The sequence below is a fragment of the Phodopus roborovskii genome, unplaced genomic scaffold (assembly GCF_943737965.1).
Source record: "Phodopus roborovskii unplaced genomic scaffold, PHOROB, whole genome shotgun sequence".
Taxonomy (NCBI): domain Eukaryota; kingdom Metazoa; phylum Chordata; class Mammalia; order Rodentia; family Cricetidae; genus Phodopus; species Phodopus roborovskii.
In genome coordinates this window covers 4,382,594-4,402,797 of record NW_026126693.1, presented here as the reverse complement: position 1 = coordinate 4,402,797, position 20,204 = coordinate 4,382,594, and the positions used below count along the sequence as shown (strand labels likewise).

The window sequence follows — 20,204 nt, the reverse complement described above, 5'->3', positions numbered from 1 at the left end:
TAAGAATTGCCCCTAGGATGGCTAGGGAGACTGCACAGTGACTAAAACATGTCTATATAAACTAAGGGCAGAGTTCAGACCACCAGAACCCAGATTAAGGCTGGCCAGATATGGCTGCTGCCTGATCCTAGCACATGGGAGGCAAGGATAGGTTATCTGGGCAGAGCTGGCAGCTAGACTAGCTAGGATTGGGGAGGTCCAGTTTTAGCTGATTTTGCCTCAGTAAGTAAAGTGGAAACTGAACAAGAGAGACACATAGTCAACCTCAAGTTTCCATGTGCATTTTGCAAGCATATGTACACTCATATAAATGCACACCTGAACACACAGGTAATGTTACACACACACACACACACGAATTATAAGAAATTGTCTTCCACATTGTACTTAGTCTGTTTATTTCTTTCTAGCTGCTTACTTTAGAAAATAGTGTTTTATAGGAAACAGAACCTCTTGAACTCAGTAAAATTATATTATATGCATTTACTATGTATCTAAACTCAAAAAAGACCAGAAAGTGCAAGTGTACTGTTCTATAGACCAACACTTTCTTTAAAGTGGGTTGTTTGTCCTGGAAATTCAGTTCCCTGGTCACTTTGTTGTTTTTTAGGTGTAAAATTCTGAGGGGCACTGGTGGTTAAGAGCATTTTCCGCTCTTGCAGAGGACCTGGCTTTGGCTTGCAGCACCCGCATGGCTAGCAAGCAGTTCAGTTATCTATAACTTCTGTTTCAGTGAGCTCAGTGTCCTTTTCTGGGCTCCATGAAAACTACATGTACGTGTTTTTAATATTGGCTCTCTCTGAAAGCAGAAATGCAGGCAGTTGTGAACAACTAGGTGTGGGTAGTGGAACTCTAACTCTGGTCCTTTGCAAGAGTAAGTGCATATTCTTAACCACTGAGCCATCGTCCCATTACTAAAAAATCATTAATAAAAAGAAATTATACAATATGATTTGATTTTCTTGGGGCTGGCTTACTGACAGACATGGAATACAGTTCATCTCCTATAAATGAATGTTTTTAAGTTGCTTAGGTGCTTAAATAATACCATTCTGTTAACATTTTATTGCATAAACTGTGCTATATACATGTTATTATTGAAACATATAAAAGAATCCTATCACATATATCTGTTTTCATTTGTTTATGCATTTTCTAGTACTAGCCCATTAGACAAACATTCAGTCGTTACTGCAACATAGTTGTGATTCTGTGTTCTCTCTATACATTCTTAGTATTATAGATTCATATTGATCATTTTATACTACTATGCAGTAGTCTATTGAATAAGGCTTTGGAATGTAGAGATCCTCCTAATGTTGGAATTTACATTGTTTTTAACTTCTTCAGTACTTTTTGTTTTCACCTAGGACCAAAAAAGAAAAAAAAGGCATTAAATCCATTTTCCTTTGTTGCTTTATAACCTTACAATCCAAAGCCATCAGAGAGAATGTGTTCAGAGAGGTGTCCAAATAGAATCCTCTTCGTGATGAGAAAATGTAGCTATATCTGTTTTCTCTCATGACTCTTGATAAATCATATTACTGGTTGAAGAAGGATTTTTTTGTTTGCTTGTTTGTTTTGTTGGGTTTTTAAAAATCATTTTTATAGGGACTTTATTGTCAGTAAATTTGAGAAGTAAGTGGAAGAAGGGCATGAAAATGGAGCGGTGTTGTGATGTCTTTGTATGAGAGATCTTAATTTAGATGATCATTTTTGGTAGTCTTGTCACTGCTGACATGATATCTTATGCTACTTAGAAAGCTTTGGTGTTTTTTTTTCCAGGGAAGTGCTGTTACAATGAAAGACAATCTTCAATCTAATGTTGGGTACCACAGTAGCCAGAGCATCTCATAGTTTGAGCTATTTTTAAATGTGTTTTCAAAAGCTTTATCTATAGTTTCCTATTCATATTTTTAAAAAATATTTGGTATGTCAGTCATTTGTGTAGAAACTTTTTTAGAAAGTGTATTATGAAATGATAGACAAAAAGAATAATTGGTGATAGTTTAATAAATAGGAATGTGCCAATTAGTGACTCTAAAAGGCTATTCTTACATGGATGATTATTTTTACAGAATTGAATACTTAAGGTTTAATTTTATACTTACTGCTAGATCATTATATCTAATTATTTTGACCATTTAGTCAAATAATAAACCTCCAAATCTGAATATTTATAGTGAAGAATGAGTTTGGAAAAAGGAAAATAATTACATGTCTCTCCCTGTGTTATTTTATTCTGCCTGTTATCAAAGTATAAAAATATACATCGCTGTCTGTTGTATCATATTCTTGGATCATGCAGATTTAGTTGAAATGTGCATACAGGTCAGCTGCTGTTAAAAGACTGAAGGTAATGAAAGCTACAAATGAGGACTGATGAGCTCTAAATTATGTGATGATAAAACAGGTGTTTTGGAAGATAGATAATGTTCTGAAGCAAACAAGATTTAAATACTTTTGCATCTCTAATTACTTTATTCTGATTATTAGGCAGAAAGCAAGTGGCTTTCAAATATAATCTAAACTTTCTGCAGTATGGTCCTAGTACAGAATGTTGAGTAGCTTTAACTTTTTTTAAAGTAACTTTCTGTATGGTCAAAAATGGTTTAAAAATTGTGTCTTTGGTTATATTTTAAAAATTGGTGCCATCCCTACCCTGGTCATCTGACAGCACTATCCAGTTGTAGATTACTGCCCTCATACTCTGCAGTCATACAGAGCTAAGCACTAGAGTGAGGATGCTAGCACACTGAGGATGCTAACACTGTCTGTTTTTGTTTCTAGGACTGTGAACTTTGACATAATAAAATACTTGTATGATTTCTTGTGAAAACAAGCTATAAAGCCATATGGACACTGTGACAATGACTAAGCCAAGCTGTGTTCATCCAACTACTTAGCTGGCCAGGGAAAGGAGTTCTTTGGCTCTATTGGATTTGTCCAAACAGGTGCTGGCCCAGCATGGAACCTGATGAAAACACTCTGATTGGTCTGGGTAGATGTGAGCAGAAGACTATTTACCAGGGGCCCCGGAGTATTTGGAAGCAATGTGTTAATTATAAACAGCAGGGTTTGAGCACAATCTGTTCTACACTTAATGATGTTATCTTAACACTGAAATTGCCTGAAACCCATTTACTTAGGACTCTGTTCTGCTCTATGAACTATCCCCTGTGCTGTGAATGTGCCAGCAACCCTTGTTTATATGCCCAGCCGTTTCACTTCCTCTCCACAGGAGCCTCTGCACTCTCTTGCCAAAGCAGACTTCCTAAGGCCACTGTTTTAAAAGATCACCATTGCAAAATATATGTTATTTATAAGATCTAAGCTGTATATGCTTATCTTTTTATCCTAATTTTCTCAAATACGAGGCAGCTTGTTGTACACACACCAACCAGATTTAAGTCTAGCTCTGCTTGCTAACGCTTATGTAAGAGAGGCTTCTCTGCTTGCTGTCACAATTAACCACCCAAGCTGGCTTTTTATCAGCATATTGTTTTTCTTCCTTCATATTTTCCCTCCTTCTTTTTTGTTTTCTTTAAATCGTTGGCTTTTGAGAGCTCCACAATAAAATCCTTCCTCTTAACATTAGTCGTGTGCTTTGGTTCTGACTGCCTTACTTGTTCAGTTTTTAAAGTAGTTTCCTGTTATCATTGAATATTTAAACACCGAATGGGTTTAAAGTGCTTAATTATAATTTAAATTCTGGTGGCATTTTACTTCATTTCATTTTTTGAAGAAAAAATTTCTTCCTAGGTAGGAAGCCTTTTTATGTAATGATTTTTTGACACTTTTGTTCAGAGAAAACAAGTTGTTGTCCTCTCATTTTTATTCTGAGGTAAGCAGTAGAGACAGGAGAAGCAAAATTGCTTTTTGCCTTCCTGTATAAGATGGGAACTTTCTAGTCAGAAGGGTACCACCCACAGCCAGTGAGTGTGCTTCATCACTCTCTTCCAGGGAAGTTGTTTCCGTCCTTCCCAGGATGGTTGTTGAAGACCAGGGGAGAGCTGAGCACAGGACAGACTCACACTTGCATGTTCAAGTGCAGACATCAGGGAAGAGTAGACAGTCCTGTAGCACACTGTTCACAGGAGTGCCTCCTGGGACACCTGGTTTGGGTTCCTCCTGTTTTGCTAGCCCTGTCATGATCAAGCTTAAGTGTGAGGTAGAAACAGATACCAGAATTGAAAGCAACTGGCAGATAAGAAACTGAGGATAAGAAAAGACAGGGGTGGAGTTTCTGGCAGGAGATGCCATTGCTCCTCTTGGCAGCTGCTTTCCTGTCTCCTACACAACACATTTCCTGTCCATATTGCCAGCCTTAGAAGTAGCTTTCCTCTACCAGTATCCTAATTATGTTTCCCTGCCCTGACTGGGCCTTCAGAAGTTTTCTATTTTGTAATTTACTTTCTAATAGCTTTGCTAAATGACTCAGTAATGTGATCAATTTATTTAAATGAAGACTAATAGAGCTTAATATGTGTATTAGCATTTTAACAAGGGTCAACTGCAAATGAAATCTTCTCTTTGGAAGATGTATTTCTCCAATTACAGGAATAAATCTAACGGTGAGAAACATGCTAGCTGGTAAGCCAGATACTTCTGTTAAGAGAGGAGTCAGTTTACATTATACTGTCTACCTTGGTGTAGTGTGAAAGTATTGTAGGTGGTACATGATAAAAGTTACTAAGCTATGGATTTTTAGGTTTTCTTACCTGAATCTTTGATTTTACGCATCCCTTAATTTACCAAGAGCCAGTTAAATGTCACTCTCGTACTTCCTTCTTCCTTGTCATTTCAATCCCAGACCAGCCTGAAAGGGTAATGTCATACCAGGCCATACTTCATTAAGCCTGAAAGTAACAAAAGGAGTCATGAAGTGTGACTGTGCTGAGCCAACCAGCTCTATCAGTGTGGCTTTGTGGTTCTAGTCTTGGCCTCTTGTCTTCTCACTGCCCTGGTTGGGCAGTGTCACAGCATACATTAAAAGCTTAGTCTCCAGCCTGAAGCACTATGGCAAGTTGGTGGAACCTTTAACCTTCAGTACTGTGAGAGGAAGTTAGGTCACTGAAAGTCTGATCTTGAAGGTAATACTAGGATTCTAACACCTTCTCTGTCTTTGGGTCTTGGCTGTCATGAGTGGGCCTACTTCCTTCACCACACATTCCTTTCCTTAGTATACTGTCAGCTACAAAAAAAGGGTTGGGCCACATGACTTAAACTCTGAGTCCTAACTCTCAAACTGTGCTATAACAAACCCTTTTTCTTTTTAACAGCCATTTTAGGTATTTTGTTACATTAATACAAAGCTGACCAAGTTCACTGGAGAAATAGTTTACCTCACAGAGTTGGTTCACATGATTTAATAACTTCATATACCTAAAACACTTTTTTTCCAGTGGGACCATATTTGCCTGCCAGGAAACATTTAGCATTTCTAGAGATGTTTTAGTTTGTCCAGTTGGATCTAAGGAAAGCAGTGAGGCTAGAGATATTGTAAATACAGTGAACTACACGTTTTATAGCAGAATTAGTCACCAAATAAGGGGTGAGACAAAGCTCCAACTAGACATCTTGCCACCAAGTGAAACCTCTAGTACCAGGAAGAGTTACATCAAATTGAGTTATTGACCAAAAAGACCCCATTGAAACCCCTAAACAACCTAGGCTATTGCCAAGGTCCTCCACAAACTGACATGGCCCTATACCTGAAGACAACACTTACATAACTCTTTAAAGAGAAGTCGAACTATTGTCTACCTAGAGCCTTCACTTGTACTGACTAGTGTTCGTGGTATTGAAAGGTATTCTGCATGCCACCAGAGGAGAAATGTGAACACCAACATAGCTACAAATCCTTTGGTCTACAATGTCAATGTGCCTGCAAGATACATTAGTGTTATAATGGCTCAAAGCTTATGGAAGTAACCAACCACTGTCTGATTGGATTTAAGGTCAATTCCATGAGTTGGAATCCATGCCTGACACTGCTGTGTGCCCAAGAACAAAGGCCGTGGACCTAGGCGAAAATCAAATACTATTATTCTGCTAAGGAACATAGCATTAAAATGACTTTTAGGAATATTCTGCTATACTCAGATCAGTGGATTGTTCACGCATCATTAGAGAAGCTTCTGCCTGTAGTAGATAAGAACAAATACAGAGACCCACAACTAGACAAAGTAGAGAGTGAGAGACCTTGGAACAGTCCTAAATGGATGTCTCCATCAAATCCCTCCCTTCAGGGCTCAAGGAACCATGTAGAAGAAGAGGTACAAAGATTGTAAGAGTCATTGCAGGTGGAAGACACCAAGGAAACAAGACCTCTGCACAGCAAGACCAATGCACATATGAACTCACAGAGACAGTGGTGGCAGGCACAGGGTCTGTACAGGCTTAAGCCAAATGAGATCCCAGTGCTATAAGGGGGAACAGACATCTGTCCCCATCCATAACCCCAAAACACTGTCTCCAGTTGATAGGCACAAATCACACTTAAGGGTAGGCTCCAAGTTAGATGGCCAACACAAAACAAACTCAATGGTATTTCGGGAGGGTTTGTTGTTGTTGGTAGTGTTTTTGTTCTTCTATGGGTAGTTTTTGTTGTCTCATAATGCTTTGTCTGGTCCCCCACCCCCATCCCTACTCCTTTACAGGTCTTTTGCTTATATAGTGTAGTTTTCAACTTTGTGTCTTATAGAATTTTTCTGTTTGCAAATGTTTCTCTGTCTATATTTTTCTTGTGGTTTTTCTTTAGCTCACTCTGTCTTTGTTTTTTGTTTTTCTTTTCGGAATTGTGTATCTTTTTTTTTTTTTTTTTTTTTTTTTTGAGACTTGTGTTTAATAATGAGAGAGCAAGAACGGGTGTAGATTAGAGTTGGAAGAATTGGGGAGGGGAAACCATAACCAGAACATATTGTTTGAAAAAAATGTATTTTCAATTAAGAAAAGAAGAAGAAATATCTGTTGTACCAAGGTTGAAAAGCCCTGACCAGGCATACTGTACCTCAAGAAATTATTCCCTAAAAATTTGAGGTTACTCAAATGGTCATAGTATCATGTATCTATTAGAATTGAAGTTATCCAACTCATGTGTAGACTTCATTACTTGTTTTTCGGGATTCAATGAGAACGTCAAAAGTATTGCTAGGAGTTGAAATCAGAGAATGGGCAACCTAGGACTTACATTGTTTGCCCTCAGGTAGTATGACTGAAAAACTGTTGGACAAAGTGTATGTCCAACAAACTGAATTAACCATCTACTGATGTATGCCATTAATATTTTCTGAAGTGTAAAAAAACTAACATAGGAGAATAATATATTCTGCTCATGCCATGCAGAGAAAAACAATGTCCCACATCTAGGAAGAGTGCATTCTTTATCATACTAAGCACCCAATGAGTTTTAAAAATGGTAGACAGTATAGGAATGATTGTGTATGCAGTCAGCTGTGACACATCCTCCAGGGTTACCTGAAGTCTTTCAATATCATGCACCTAATTGTTTGCATTTCACATCTTACCTATGAGCAGAGTGTTAGATTGGAGGCAATTAGTCAGAAGCTGATACTCAGCGTTATCTCCTGCATTTTTAGTTTAATCTTTACATGTGGCTGCCTATCATATGTGAATAATGTTGATAATTTTGCATGTAATTTCAATCTGCTGACATAATTTGCTTTCAAAAATGCTTAGTAAGTAGAACTCACAGAAATCTTTTCTATCAAAATAGCAACATTTTGCTCAAATTTGCCATTAACTGCCCTGAATACACAGTTAGTGCTCATTCTCCAGCAGTGGCATGTATTCATGAAGCACAGTATGAGAAGTAGGGATTTGGTAGAACAGGGAAAATTATAATCAATTCATTCATTTAACTGCATGTTGATGCACACTAATGACAGGACTTTTCAAAGGCATTCCAACTGTTTGAGTAAATAGTGGTAGCTTTGGGATAGTGAAAAGAGCCTGGGCTTTAGAGGCATTAAAGATTTGCTAGGGTTTGGATAAACTAATCTGTTTCATTGTACGTTCAAGAAGTTTGGGAGTCTGATAAAATGGCAATTTCCATAATGTGCCATGTGTGCATAAAAAACTCAATACCAGCTACATGCCACAGTGTGTTACATGCTAGGGATACAGCAACGAGTAATGAAAGCAGATCTGTGAACAACAGTTGATGCCATTATCAGTAAAGCCATCCTTTGAAGTAGGACTTCCTGGGGACCACCAAACCTGTGGAGAAGGGAAGATTATGGGTTCAATTTTGGACATGTTACCACTAAGATTCTTGTGTGAAGTAGGTACTTGGATCTATGTAAGGGAGGTGTTGGACTTCCCGGTCCCACAAATAGTGAGAAACAGATTTACTTTTTTAACTACCCCAAATCAGGTATTTTGTTGGAGCAGCCCAAATAAATTTAACAGAGAATCTAAATGTAGCATCAAAACAAATTTGAAGTTCAGAAGAGAAGCACACTGGAGAGAGAAACCCATGGAGTTACCATTGCTTAAATGGAAATACATCAGGAAAATGTGTATGTAAATGGCTGGCCCCTCTATTTGCTGGGAAGAAATTCTAAGAGGAAAACCCCTGCTCTGAAAGGAACCTGTGGTCATTTTTCTTGGGAAAGTAGGACTCAACTACAATTAAAAATCTTTAAATAAAAAAGTTTCAGATATTGCCAGGCAATGGTGGTGCATGTCTTTAGTCTCAGAACTCAGGAGGCAGAGGCAAGTTGATCTCTGTGAGGCCAGTTTGGTCGACAAATAGAGTTCCATGATGGCCAGGGTTGTTACACAGAGAAACCCTGTCTCAAAAAAAAAAAAAAAAAAAAAAAAAAGCAACAAACTTTCAAGTATTAAGTTAGTAAAAAACAATGCTATAATTCCAAATAGTCCTTATGAAATAGAGAAAAGGGAAAAAATGCAGTGAAGATATTCTTAGATATATCACTGTGCACCATCCCCAGCCCAAGTGAGACAACCTAAATACTGAGTTCACAGATTAAATGTGCTAATTAAAGTCCACATGATATGTATTACTGAGTATTTACATTCTTCCTATTCCTAAAAGTATAAAAATAATGAATTTTACCATTGAATAGCAACTTTACCTGTAAGTAGATTATTGTTGAGTGTTTCTATTACTAACCCCTCTTCTTCCCATGGATGTACTCATGTGTTGCTGTTGTTTCTCCAGACCACACGTTCAGTAGAGCAGCTGCTTCAAGTACAGCTGAGAAGGTTGAACTGGTAAGATGAAGAGCTTAAAAGAAACCTGACACACACACCTACACATGTGTACTCACATACTCACATGTATACTTCACAGTTTCCCCAACACACACATACAAAAAAAAAAAAAACCTGCCCATAGCATCTCAATTCATCATATTCAAAACTGAAAATAATCAAATATGTGTAGAATGAGTAGAATGAATTTTAAAACCTCTTGTTCTTAGAAGACTGTTATATAAGGTAGTATCTTAAATATTATGTAGAAGTAAAAGAAGCCAGAAACTGGAAATTTAATCTGTGGTCTTCTTCTAGGTGCAGTTCATGGTGGTGGTGGCAGTATTATTTGGAAGGGGATGTGACAGTTTTCTGGAGTGATAAATAATATTGTTTATCTTTGTATAAGTGGTGGTACAATGGTGCCATTGAAAATTCAGTTGGACTATACATTTTAAATTATGTATTCTATACTGGACTTCAAAAAACCAACAAAAACCCTTAAATATAGCAATGGTTCTGTGGTTGACACAATATTGAACTATCCCCTGGAGTCAGTAAGTACCACTAGCTCAGGGTAAAAACAAATGATTAAAAAAATAATAAAGACAGGAAAGCGTGTGGGAGGTACCATTCTGTTTACACCAAGCCTTGCTTTTCCTTCTGCTAGACTTGCTTGTAGATCAGGCAAGCAGCTACAGCTGAAGTGTGTCACCCTGCAGTGGATCTCAGAAGGCCTGGGCAGCAGGTGGGGACCCTGTGGGGGTCAATTATCATGGGGATCTACCTTTCAGATTTGACAGAAATGGGAAGAAACATACTACTTTAAAGACCTTCGGTTCATAATGCCTAGAGAGCATATTGAAACTAAGAAAAGAGCAAGACTTAAAAATTAGTCCCAGCCTTATCTCAGTGGATTCAGAGATGTAATGAGTGGGAATTTGTTAAGTATGTATATTAGGATAAAATGTAGGGAATAAAGCCTCTCTTGTAAATTCATGCATCCAAAAGTGCATTGACAAAAAGGTTCCCAACAGCAGCATACTGAATGGTAAGGTGTGCTCTGGAGGGCAGGGATTAGGTCAGGACTCAATGAAGTACGTTTATAAATGCTTTCCAAGTAAAAACATTCCATTCGTCATTTGATCATTCAGATTGTAAGCAGGGGCAGCAACAGTGAAATCAATGTAGGAGTGAGAAATCCATAATGTAGAAACTAGCCAATAAAAAAAAAAACAAGTAAGGCCTTGGCCTCACACTTCTGGGAAAGTTGAGGTACTAGATCCCCAGCTGGAGCCCCCTATCTTCTAGGCCCTAATCGCCCTCAGAACATCTCACTCTCTACCCCCAAGCACTGAAGCCCCAGAGACCTGGGGGAAGCCTCACCACAACCCTAAAACATCCCACAGGGCATCTACCACCATCAGAGCCTTGGCCTAGCCCACACATGAAAGAGCACCAAAGCTGAATCAGCATCCAATAGAAGCAGGGACACACCTCCACCTGTAGGAAGAGTGACCAGCTAAGCCACAGGCCCCACCTATACCAATTGGAGGAAGTGGAAAGCCCTGAAACACAGGCCCTACCTGCACACTGGAAAAAGAGATGGGTAGACAACAATATAACAATACATTCAACAACATAAAGAGCAATATGAGACCACCAGAAACTAAGCTTTTTACACCAGCAAGACCTGAACATCCCAATGCAAATGAAGCAGAAGAAAATGACCTTAAAAACAACCTTATAAAGATGATAGAAGACCTTAAAGAGAAAATGGAGAAAATGAGAAATTTCCTTAAAGAAATGGGGGGGGGAACAAACAAAAAAGTGGGGGTGGGGGTCAACAAAAACCTTAAAGCAATGAAAACCAAGAAGAAACATTCAAACGTGAAGGATTGTGGGAAATGGAAAATCTCAGTAAGCAATCAGGGAATACAGAGGCAAGCATAACCAACAGAATGCAAGAGATGGAAGAGAGAATCTCAAGTGTTGAAGATACAATAGCAGAAATAGACTCATTGACCAAAGAAAATATTAAATCCAACAAATTCTTAGCACAAAATATCCAGGAAATAAGGGACACTATGAAAGACCAAACCTAAGAATAGTTTGGATAGAAGAAGGTGAAGAAATTCATCACAAAGGCACAGAAAACATTCAACAAAATCATAGAAGGAAACTTCCCCAACCTAAAAAAGGACATGCCTATGAAAGTATAAGAAGATTACACCCCCAAAGCTGGACCTCTGCTAAAGAAAGAGGCCTCAGGTGGAGAGTGCCAAGTCCCAGTGAGATCCCACTATCGACTATCGGTATAGAAACATCCCAAATATCAGCCCAGCCTTTATCCTCTTCTGCCAGCCATTGACTAGAGGTGAGTCTGGGCCCAATTGGGGCAGCCTCTCCCCTACGACCTCACTTCCCCCCCCCACCCCGTGGAACTCCCTATATTGGCCCAGACCCCCTGCTCCTGTCCCCTGCCCCCATTGAGAGCACCCTTGGAGCTCTGATACACCCCCACCCATCCTTACAGTGCAAACCTGCCCCCCACTTCCCTGTGCCCTACACTGCCCACTGTCCCTCCGCTCTGGTTGAGCACTGGGACAGAGGGTGGAGCCAACAGTCCACACTACTCTGAGCGACTCTGAACATTGGAGACCTGCCTATCCACGCGAAACCACTCATAATTTCCACCTGCTTGGTCTCTGACCCCCACCTCTAGTCCTCTGCTGGAGTCCCAGACCCCTCCCAGAGATCCACCAATCTCTGCGGCCCACTACGACATCCTGCCAGTAAGATCCTTGAACCCCAAAGCATGGCCTCTGCTAAAAAAAAGAGGCCTCAGCTGGAGAGTGCCAGGTCCCAGTGAGATCCTACTATCAGTGCAGAAATATCACAGCCCAGCCTTTGTCCTATAACGCCAACCATTGGCTAGAGTCCTCTGCTGGAATACCGGGGCCCCACCCAGAGATCTGCCTATCTCTGCAGGACCACTCTGAGTTCCTGCCAGCATCTTCTCCTGGATCCTCATCCCTGAACACATCCTCGGGGCCCTGTCTGATGAGAGACCTCCTAGAGAGCTTGGATCACCCAGAGCTACAGATATTGAACCTTTGACCCACATGAGCCCACCAGGAAAGTACCATAGAGAGAGGAGGAGACCCCACTAACACCTACTGGAAGAAGCTATGGGAAGACGGCAATACAAGAAAACACCTAATAACAGAAAGACAAACATGACACCACCAGAATCTAGGGAATCTACCCCAACTAGAAAGGAACACAACAACAAAGCAGAGGAAGCAGAAGGGAACGACTTAAAAATTACCGACATGAAGATGATACAGGCCCTTAAAGAAATGGAAGAAAAAACAAACGAAAAAGTGGAAGATATGAATAAATTTCTTAAGGAAAGTAAAGAAAGTACAGAAAGCCAAGAAAAAACAATTAAGCAGGTGAAGGAAACAGTTCAAGACTTGAAAAATTGAAATAGAGAAAATAAAGGCAACACAAACTGAAGGAATGCTGGAAATAGAAAAACTGGGGGGAAAAAAATCAGGAATTAGAGACGCAAGCATAACCAATAGGATTCAAGAGATGGAAGAGAGAATCCCAGATGCAGGAGATAAACTGGAAGAAATAGATTCATCGACCAAAGAAAATCATAAATCCAACAAATCTTAACACAAAACATCCAGGAAATGTGGGACACCGTGAAAAGGCCAAACCTAAGAATAATAGGCATAGAGGAAGGTGAGGAAGATCAGCTCAAGGGTGCCGAAAACATATTCAACAAAATCATCGAGGAAAACTTTCCCAATCTGAAGAAGGACATGCCCGTGAAATTACAAGAAGCATACCGAACACCAAATAGAATGGACCAAAGAAAAAAGACCCAAAACACATAGCATACAGAATAAAGAAAGAATATTAAGAGCAGCGAAGAAAAAAGGACAGGTAACATATAAAGGCAGACCTATGAAGATTACACCTGACTTCTCCATGGAAAACAATCAATGGTCCTTACTCACCCTCAACATTAATGGTCTTAACTCACCTATAAAAAGACACGGGCTAACAGAATGGATACGAAGACAGAATCCATCCTTCTGCTGCATACAAGAAACACATCTAAGCTTCAAACATACACATTACCTTAGTGTAAAGGGTTGGGAAAAGATCTTCCACTCAAATGGAACCCAGAAGCAAGCAGGTGTGGCTATCCTAATATCTAACAAGATAGACTTTCAAACCAAAATTAATCAAAAGAGATGAAGATGCTCATTTCATACTCATCACAGGAGAAATCCATCAACACAAAGTCTCAGTTCTGAACATCTATGCCCCAAATACAAAGGCACCCACATTTGTAAAAGAAACGCTACTAAAACTCAAAGCTCATATGAAACCTCACACACTTATAGTGGGACACTTCAACACCCCACTCTTACCACTAGACAGGACCACCAATCAGAAACTCAACAAATAAACAAAAGAACTAACAGAAGTTATGTCTCAAATGGGTTTAACAGACATCTATAGAACATTCCATCCAAACACAAAAGAATAAAACTTCTTCTCTGCTCCACATGGAACCTTCTCTAAAATTGACCACATTCTAGGTGGCATAACAAACCTCAACAGATACAAGAAAATAGGAATAGTCCCCTGTACCTTATCAGACCACCACGCTTTAAAATTGGAATTCAACAACAACACAAATAGCAGAAAACCTGCAAACTCATGGAAACTGAAAAATGTACAATTGCACCACAACTGGGTCAAAGAAGAAATAAAGAAATAAATTAAGGACTTTCTAATATTCAACAAGAATGAAGACACAACATACCCGAACTTATGGGACACCTTGAAAGCAGTGCTACGAGAGAAGTTCATTGAACTAAGTGCCCATATGAAGAAAACAGAGGATAGTCACATAAGAGAATTAACAGCGCAACTGATAGCCTTAGAACAGAGAGAAGCAAACTCACCCCGTAGGAGTAGACACCAGGAAATAATCAACTTGAGTACTGAAATCAACAAAATAGAAACCAGGAAAACAATACAAAAAAATAATGCAACAAAGAGTTGGTTTATTGAGAAAAATCAACAAGATAGACAAACTTTTATCCAAACTAACGAAAAAGCAGAGAGAACATGCAAATTAACAAAGTCAGAAACGAAATGGGGAACATAACAACAGACACAAAGGAAATCCAGACAATTTTCAGGTCATACTTTGAAAACCTGTCTTCCTCAAAAATTGAAACTTCAAAGGTAATGAACAAATTTCTGGATAACTATCACTTACCAAAATTAAATCAAGAACAGACAAACAACTTAAATAGACCTATAACTTGCAATGAAATAGAAGCAGTCATCCAAAGACTTCCAACCAAAAAAGTCCAGGGCCAGATAGATGCAGTGCAGAATTCTACCAGATATTCAAGGAAGAACTAATACCAATACTCCTCAAAGTGTTCCACAAAAAAAGAACAAAAGGTTCATTGCCAAATTCTTTTTATGATGTCACAATAACCTTGGTACCAAAGCCCTACAAACACACAACTGAGAACGAAAACTATGGACCAATATCCCTCATGAACATCGATGCAAAAATACTCAATAAAATACTGGCAAACCGAATTCAAGAATACATCAGAGAAATCATCCACCATGACCAAGTAGGCTTCATTCCTGGAATGCAGGGATGGTTTAACATACGAAAATCTATGAACGTGATCCACCATATAAACAAACAGAAAAAGAAAAACCATATGATTATCTCCCTAGATGCTGAAAAAGCCTATGACAAAATTCAACACCCTTTCATGATAAAGGTCTTGGAGAGGTCAGGAAAAACAGGAACATACCTAAACATAATATGAACCCTATACAGCAAACTAACTGCCAACATCAAACTGAATGGAGAGAAACTTAAGCCGGTTTCTCTAAAATCAGGAACAACAAAACGCTGCCCTCTCTCTCCATATCTCTTCAATATCATACTTGAAGTTCTAGCTAAAGCTATAAGACAACAAAAGGAGATGAAGGGGATCCAAATTAGAAAGGAAGAAGTCAAACTGTCTCTATTTGCAGGTGATATGATAGTTTACATAAGCGACCCAATAAACTCTACCAGGGAACTCCTACAGCTGATAAACACCTTCAGCAAACTAGCAGGATACAAGATAAACTCAAAAATAAATCAGTAGCCCTACTTTTTTCAGACGACAAAGAGACAGAGAAAGAAATCAGAGAAACATCACCCTTTACAATAGACACAAGTAACATAAAGTATCTGGGGTTAATGCTTACCAAACAAGTAAAAGACCTATATAATAAGAACTTTGTGGCTCTAAAGAAAGAAATTAAAGAAGATACCAGAAAATGGAAAGATCTCCCATGCTCTTGGATAGGTAGGATAAACATAGTAAAAATGGCAATCTTGCCAATAGCAATCGACAGATTCAAAGTAATCCCCATTAAAATCCCACCACAATTCTTCACTGACCTTGAAAGGATAATAGTCAACTTTATATGGAAAAACAAAAGATCCAGGATAGCCAAAACAATCCTGTACAATAAAAGAACTTCAGGAGGCATCACCATTCCTGACTTTAAGCTCTACTACAGAGCTATAGTTCTGAAAACAGCCTGGTATTGGCACAAAAATAGACAGGTAGACCAATGGAATCGAATTGAAAATCCTGATATTAACCCACACACCTATGAACACCTGATTTTCGACAAAACAACTAAAATTATACAATAGGGCGAGGACACCATCTTCAACAAATGGTGCTGGCACAATTGGATGAGGGTGTGTAGAAGACTGCAGATAGACCCATGTCTGTCCCCATGCACAAAACTCAAGTCCAAATGGATCAAAGACCTCAACATCAATCCAGCCACATTGAACCTCTTAGAAGAGAAAGTAGAAGGTGCCCTTGAACAAATTGGTATAGGAGAGTGCTTCCTGAACATAACTCCAGGGGCACAGACACTGAAAGAAACAATTAATAAATGGGACCTCTTCAAACTTAGAAGCTTCTGTAAGGCAAAGGACACAGTTGACAAGACCAAAGGTCAGCCCACAGACTGGGAAAAGATTTTCACCAATCCTATATCCGATATAGGGCTGATCTCCAAAATATACAAAGAACTCAAGAAACTAGTCAACAAAACACCAAATAACCCTATTAAAAATGGGGTACAGAACTGAAGAAAGAATTCTCAATACAGGAAATCAAAAAGGCTGAAAGACACTTAAGAAAGTGCTCAATATCCTTAGCCATGAGGGAAATGCAAATTAAAACAACTTTGAGATACCATCCTACTCCTGCCAAAATGGCTAAAATTAGAAACACCAATGACAACTCATGCTGGAGAGGATGTGGAGAAAGGGGAACACTCCTCCACTGTTGGTGGGAGTGCAAACTCATACAGCCATTTTCGAGATCAGTATGGCGGTTCCTCAGGAAAATGGGAATTAGTTTACCACAGGACCCGGCAATCCCAGTCTTTGGCATATACCGAAATGATCCACGTCCATACAACAAAGACATCTGTTCAGATATGTTCATAGCAGCACTATTTGTAATAGCAAGAAGCTGGAAGCAACCTAGATGCCCCTCAATTGAGGAAGGGAGAATGTAGATGGGGCACATCTACACAATGGAATACTACTCTGCAGAAAAAAATTAATGGTATCTTGAAATTCACAGGCAAGTGGATGGCACTTGAAGAAACCATCCTGAATGAGGTAATCCAGTCATAAAAAGAGGAACATAGTATGTACTCACTCATATATGGATTTTAGACCTAGAGCAAAGGATCACTAGCTCACAATTCACAGCACTAGAGGAACTAGGATACAAGGTGTATTCTAAGAGATTCATATAAAGTCTCTCACAGAAGCGGGAAGGGACAAGTCCCCCACAGCACAGGGGAAGTGGTGGGGGCAGTGAGTGGAGATAGAAGTGGGAGAAAGCAAGGGGGAGGAGAGGAAAACACGAGCAACTAGGAAGATTGAGTCTGGGTAGGAATAGAAGTCAGGAGAGAGTCAGAGACAGAGAGAGACACAGAGAGCACATAAAAGAGGGAGCCCATATTGGTTTGAAGAGAAAATTGAACCCAAAGAAAGGTCTAGAGAACTACAATACTGCTGCCAACTAACAATTTGAGCTTCAGTGGAAAGGCTACCATAAATGCCCTTCCCGCATAGCGAGATTAACAACTAACTTATCCATGGAGTCCTCATCTAATACCTGTTGGAAACAGGAGCAAACACCCATACATAAACACTGAGTCGAAGTAGAACCCAGATGCAGATGGAGAGGACAAGACCAGGCTGCAGAAACACATAGAGACAGCTGACCTGAACAAGGAGGAGCTAATGGGCCCCCAGACTGATAGCTGGGAAGCTAGCATGGGACTGACTCAGGCCCCGTTCAATATGCGTCTCAGCCAGAAGGACTGAGCAGTCTAAGGGACCTCAGACAGTGGAAGCAGGATGTATTCCTGGTGCACAAAAGGACCTTGCTAACACATCCCCCATGGAGGGATAACTGCCTTAACCTAGAGACAGGAGAGAAGCCCTAGTCCCTACTTCAAATGACCTTTTTATTGCGGTAAATAAGGATCAGGATAAACAAATAGGCCGAATAGATGTTTATTCAGGGAGAAATAACTTACAACCTAGACAGATGAACACCAGGAAATTCAACCGGATCCTCTCCTGTCCGAGTCACGCCAGCAAGAGAGTGCCTTCCTGGCCCCCTCCGACCTCCTTCCTCAGGTCACCTCCGCCCATCGCTCCACCCCCCAATGGGCGTGGTCAGTGCTACAGAAGGACTACCTCACTACAATTCCCCGTTTAGTCTAAAAAAAAGATTTAGGCTTAATACAAAACTATATACAAAATAGTGAATAACAAGTGTGCTCTAAGAAAAGGAAAATCGAGAACAAAATGACCTACATATCTAGTCCTAGGGTGAGGGCATAATGGAGTTTACAATAGAGTTGTCCTAAGCTGGAAAACGTAAGTCTAGTACCTAATATATCTAACTAGGAAGAGAGAATAATAGTTGTGATAGTTTAATCTTCAACCTCATCAAGACCTGAGAAGGAAATTAACAATACTAGAGTAGACAGGAAATGTGGATGGACAACTTCCAAAAGGTGCAGCAAGGACAGAAACAGCAAGCCACCTGAACAGTCATCCTAGGTCTCACAGCGACGTTGGTACACCCAGATTTGGCTAAGGCCAAGAGAACTTGACAGACCACAACAACAGCAGGGAAATAGAATGGCTGTCTTACCCTGACTTGGCAAGGTCAAGTGGGCGTGGTCAGTGCTACAGAAGGACTACCTCACTACACCTTTTCAGATCTACATGATCCCAACTGGATGGCATTCCCCTACATATGGAATTGCAGTGGGGGGATGGGAAGGGAGGGTGTTCAGGGTGCATGTGAGAGGGCAGAAAGGGTAAAAGTGAGGGAGGGTGGGAGGGAGTAGGAACTAGGTTCAACATGTAAAATAATAAATTAAAAGAAAATGAGGGAAAAAAGCTGAAGATTACAGAACACCATATAAGATTGGGCCAAAGGGGGAAAAAACGTCCCTGGACACATAATAAACAAAACACTAAACATACAGAAAAAAAAAGAATATTAAGAGCTGCAAAGGAAAAAGGCCAAGTAACAAATAAATTCAGACCTATCAGAATTACACCTGACTTCTCAATGGAAACTCTGAAAGTCAGAAGGTCCTGGATAGATGTTCTAAAGACACTAAGGGACCAAAGATTACTATGACCAGTAAGGCTTTCAATCACTATACATGGAGAAAACAAGATATTCCATGACAGAACCAGATTTAAACAATACATGTCCACAAATCCAGTCCTACAGAAAGTACTGAAAGGAATACTTCACCCCAAGGAAGTTAACTACACCCACAAACACACAGACAATAGATAATCCCACATTACCAAAACCCAAAAAAGGGAAACACACGCAATACCACCAGCAACATCAAATCCAAAATTAACATGAATTAACAATCACTGGTCATTAATATCTCGTAATATTAACTTTCTCCATTCACCTACAAAAAGACACAGACTAACAGAATGGATATGAAGACAGAATCCATCCTTCTGCTGCATACAAGAAACACATCTCAACCTCAAAGACAAACATTAAAGTACAGAGTTGGGAAAAGATTTTCCAATCAAATGGACCTAAGAAACAAGTTGGTGTAGGTACCCTAATGTCTAATAAAATAGACTTCAAACTAAATTTAATTAAAAAAAATAAAAAAGGACATTTCATATTCATCACAGGAAAAGCCCATCATAATGAAGTCTCAATTCTGAATATCTGTGTTCCAAATACAAGGGCATCCACATTTGTGAAAGGAACATTACTAAAACTTAAAGTACACATCAAACCCCACACATTAATAATGGGAGACTTCAATACCCCACTCTCACCATTGGACAGGATTACCAGACAGAAACTTAACAGAGAAATAAAGGAGCTAACATAATTTACAATTCAATTGGGTTTAACAGACATTGATAGAACATTCCATCCAAATACAAAAGGAGATACTTCCTTCTCAGCACCTCATAGAATCTTCTCTAAAATTAGCCACATACTTAGCAACAAAACAAACCTTAACAGATACAAAAAAGTGGGATAGCCCCCTGTATCATAGCAAATGACCATGGTTTAAAGTTCGAATGCAGCAACAACACAAATTGCAAAAAGCCTTCAAACTCATGAAGTTAAATAATGCCCAATTGCATTACCCCTGGGTCAAGAAAGAAATAAAGAAATTAGAAACTTCCTAGAATTTAGCAGAAATGTATGCACAAGATACCCCAACTATGCGACACTATGAAAGCAGTGTTAAGAGGCGAGTTCATAGCACTACATAAAGTCTACAGA

General features: G+C 39.4%; 1 protein-coding gene across 2 annotated transcripts in view; it reads left to right on the top strand.

Moving 5' to 3' along the window:
• The window catches only part of Orc5 (origin recognition complex subunit 5), a 72,811-nt gene extending 69,214 nt beyond the window's left edge, over nucleotides 1-3,597 (top strand). For both annotated transcript variants that reach the window (XM_051174813.1, XM_051174814.1), the window contains exon 14: nucleotides 2,791-3,597. In XM_051174813.1, coding sequence (XP_051030770.1) covers nucleotides 2,791-2,836 — 46 coding nt within the window. In that variant the 3' untranslated portion in view covers nucleotides 2,837-3,597. The remainder of the gene's footprint in view (nucleotides 1-2,790) is intronic.
• Nucleotides 3,598-20,204: the final 16,607 nt, after the last annotated feature.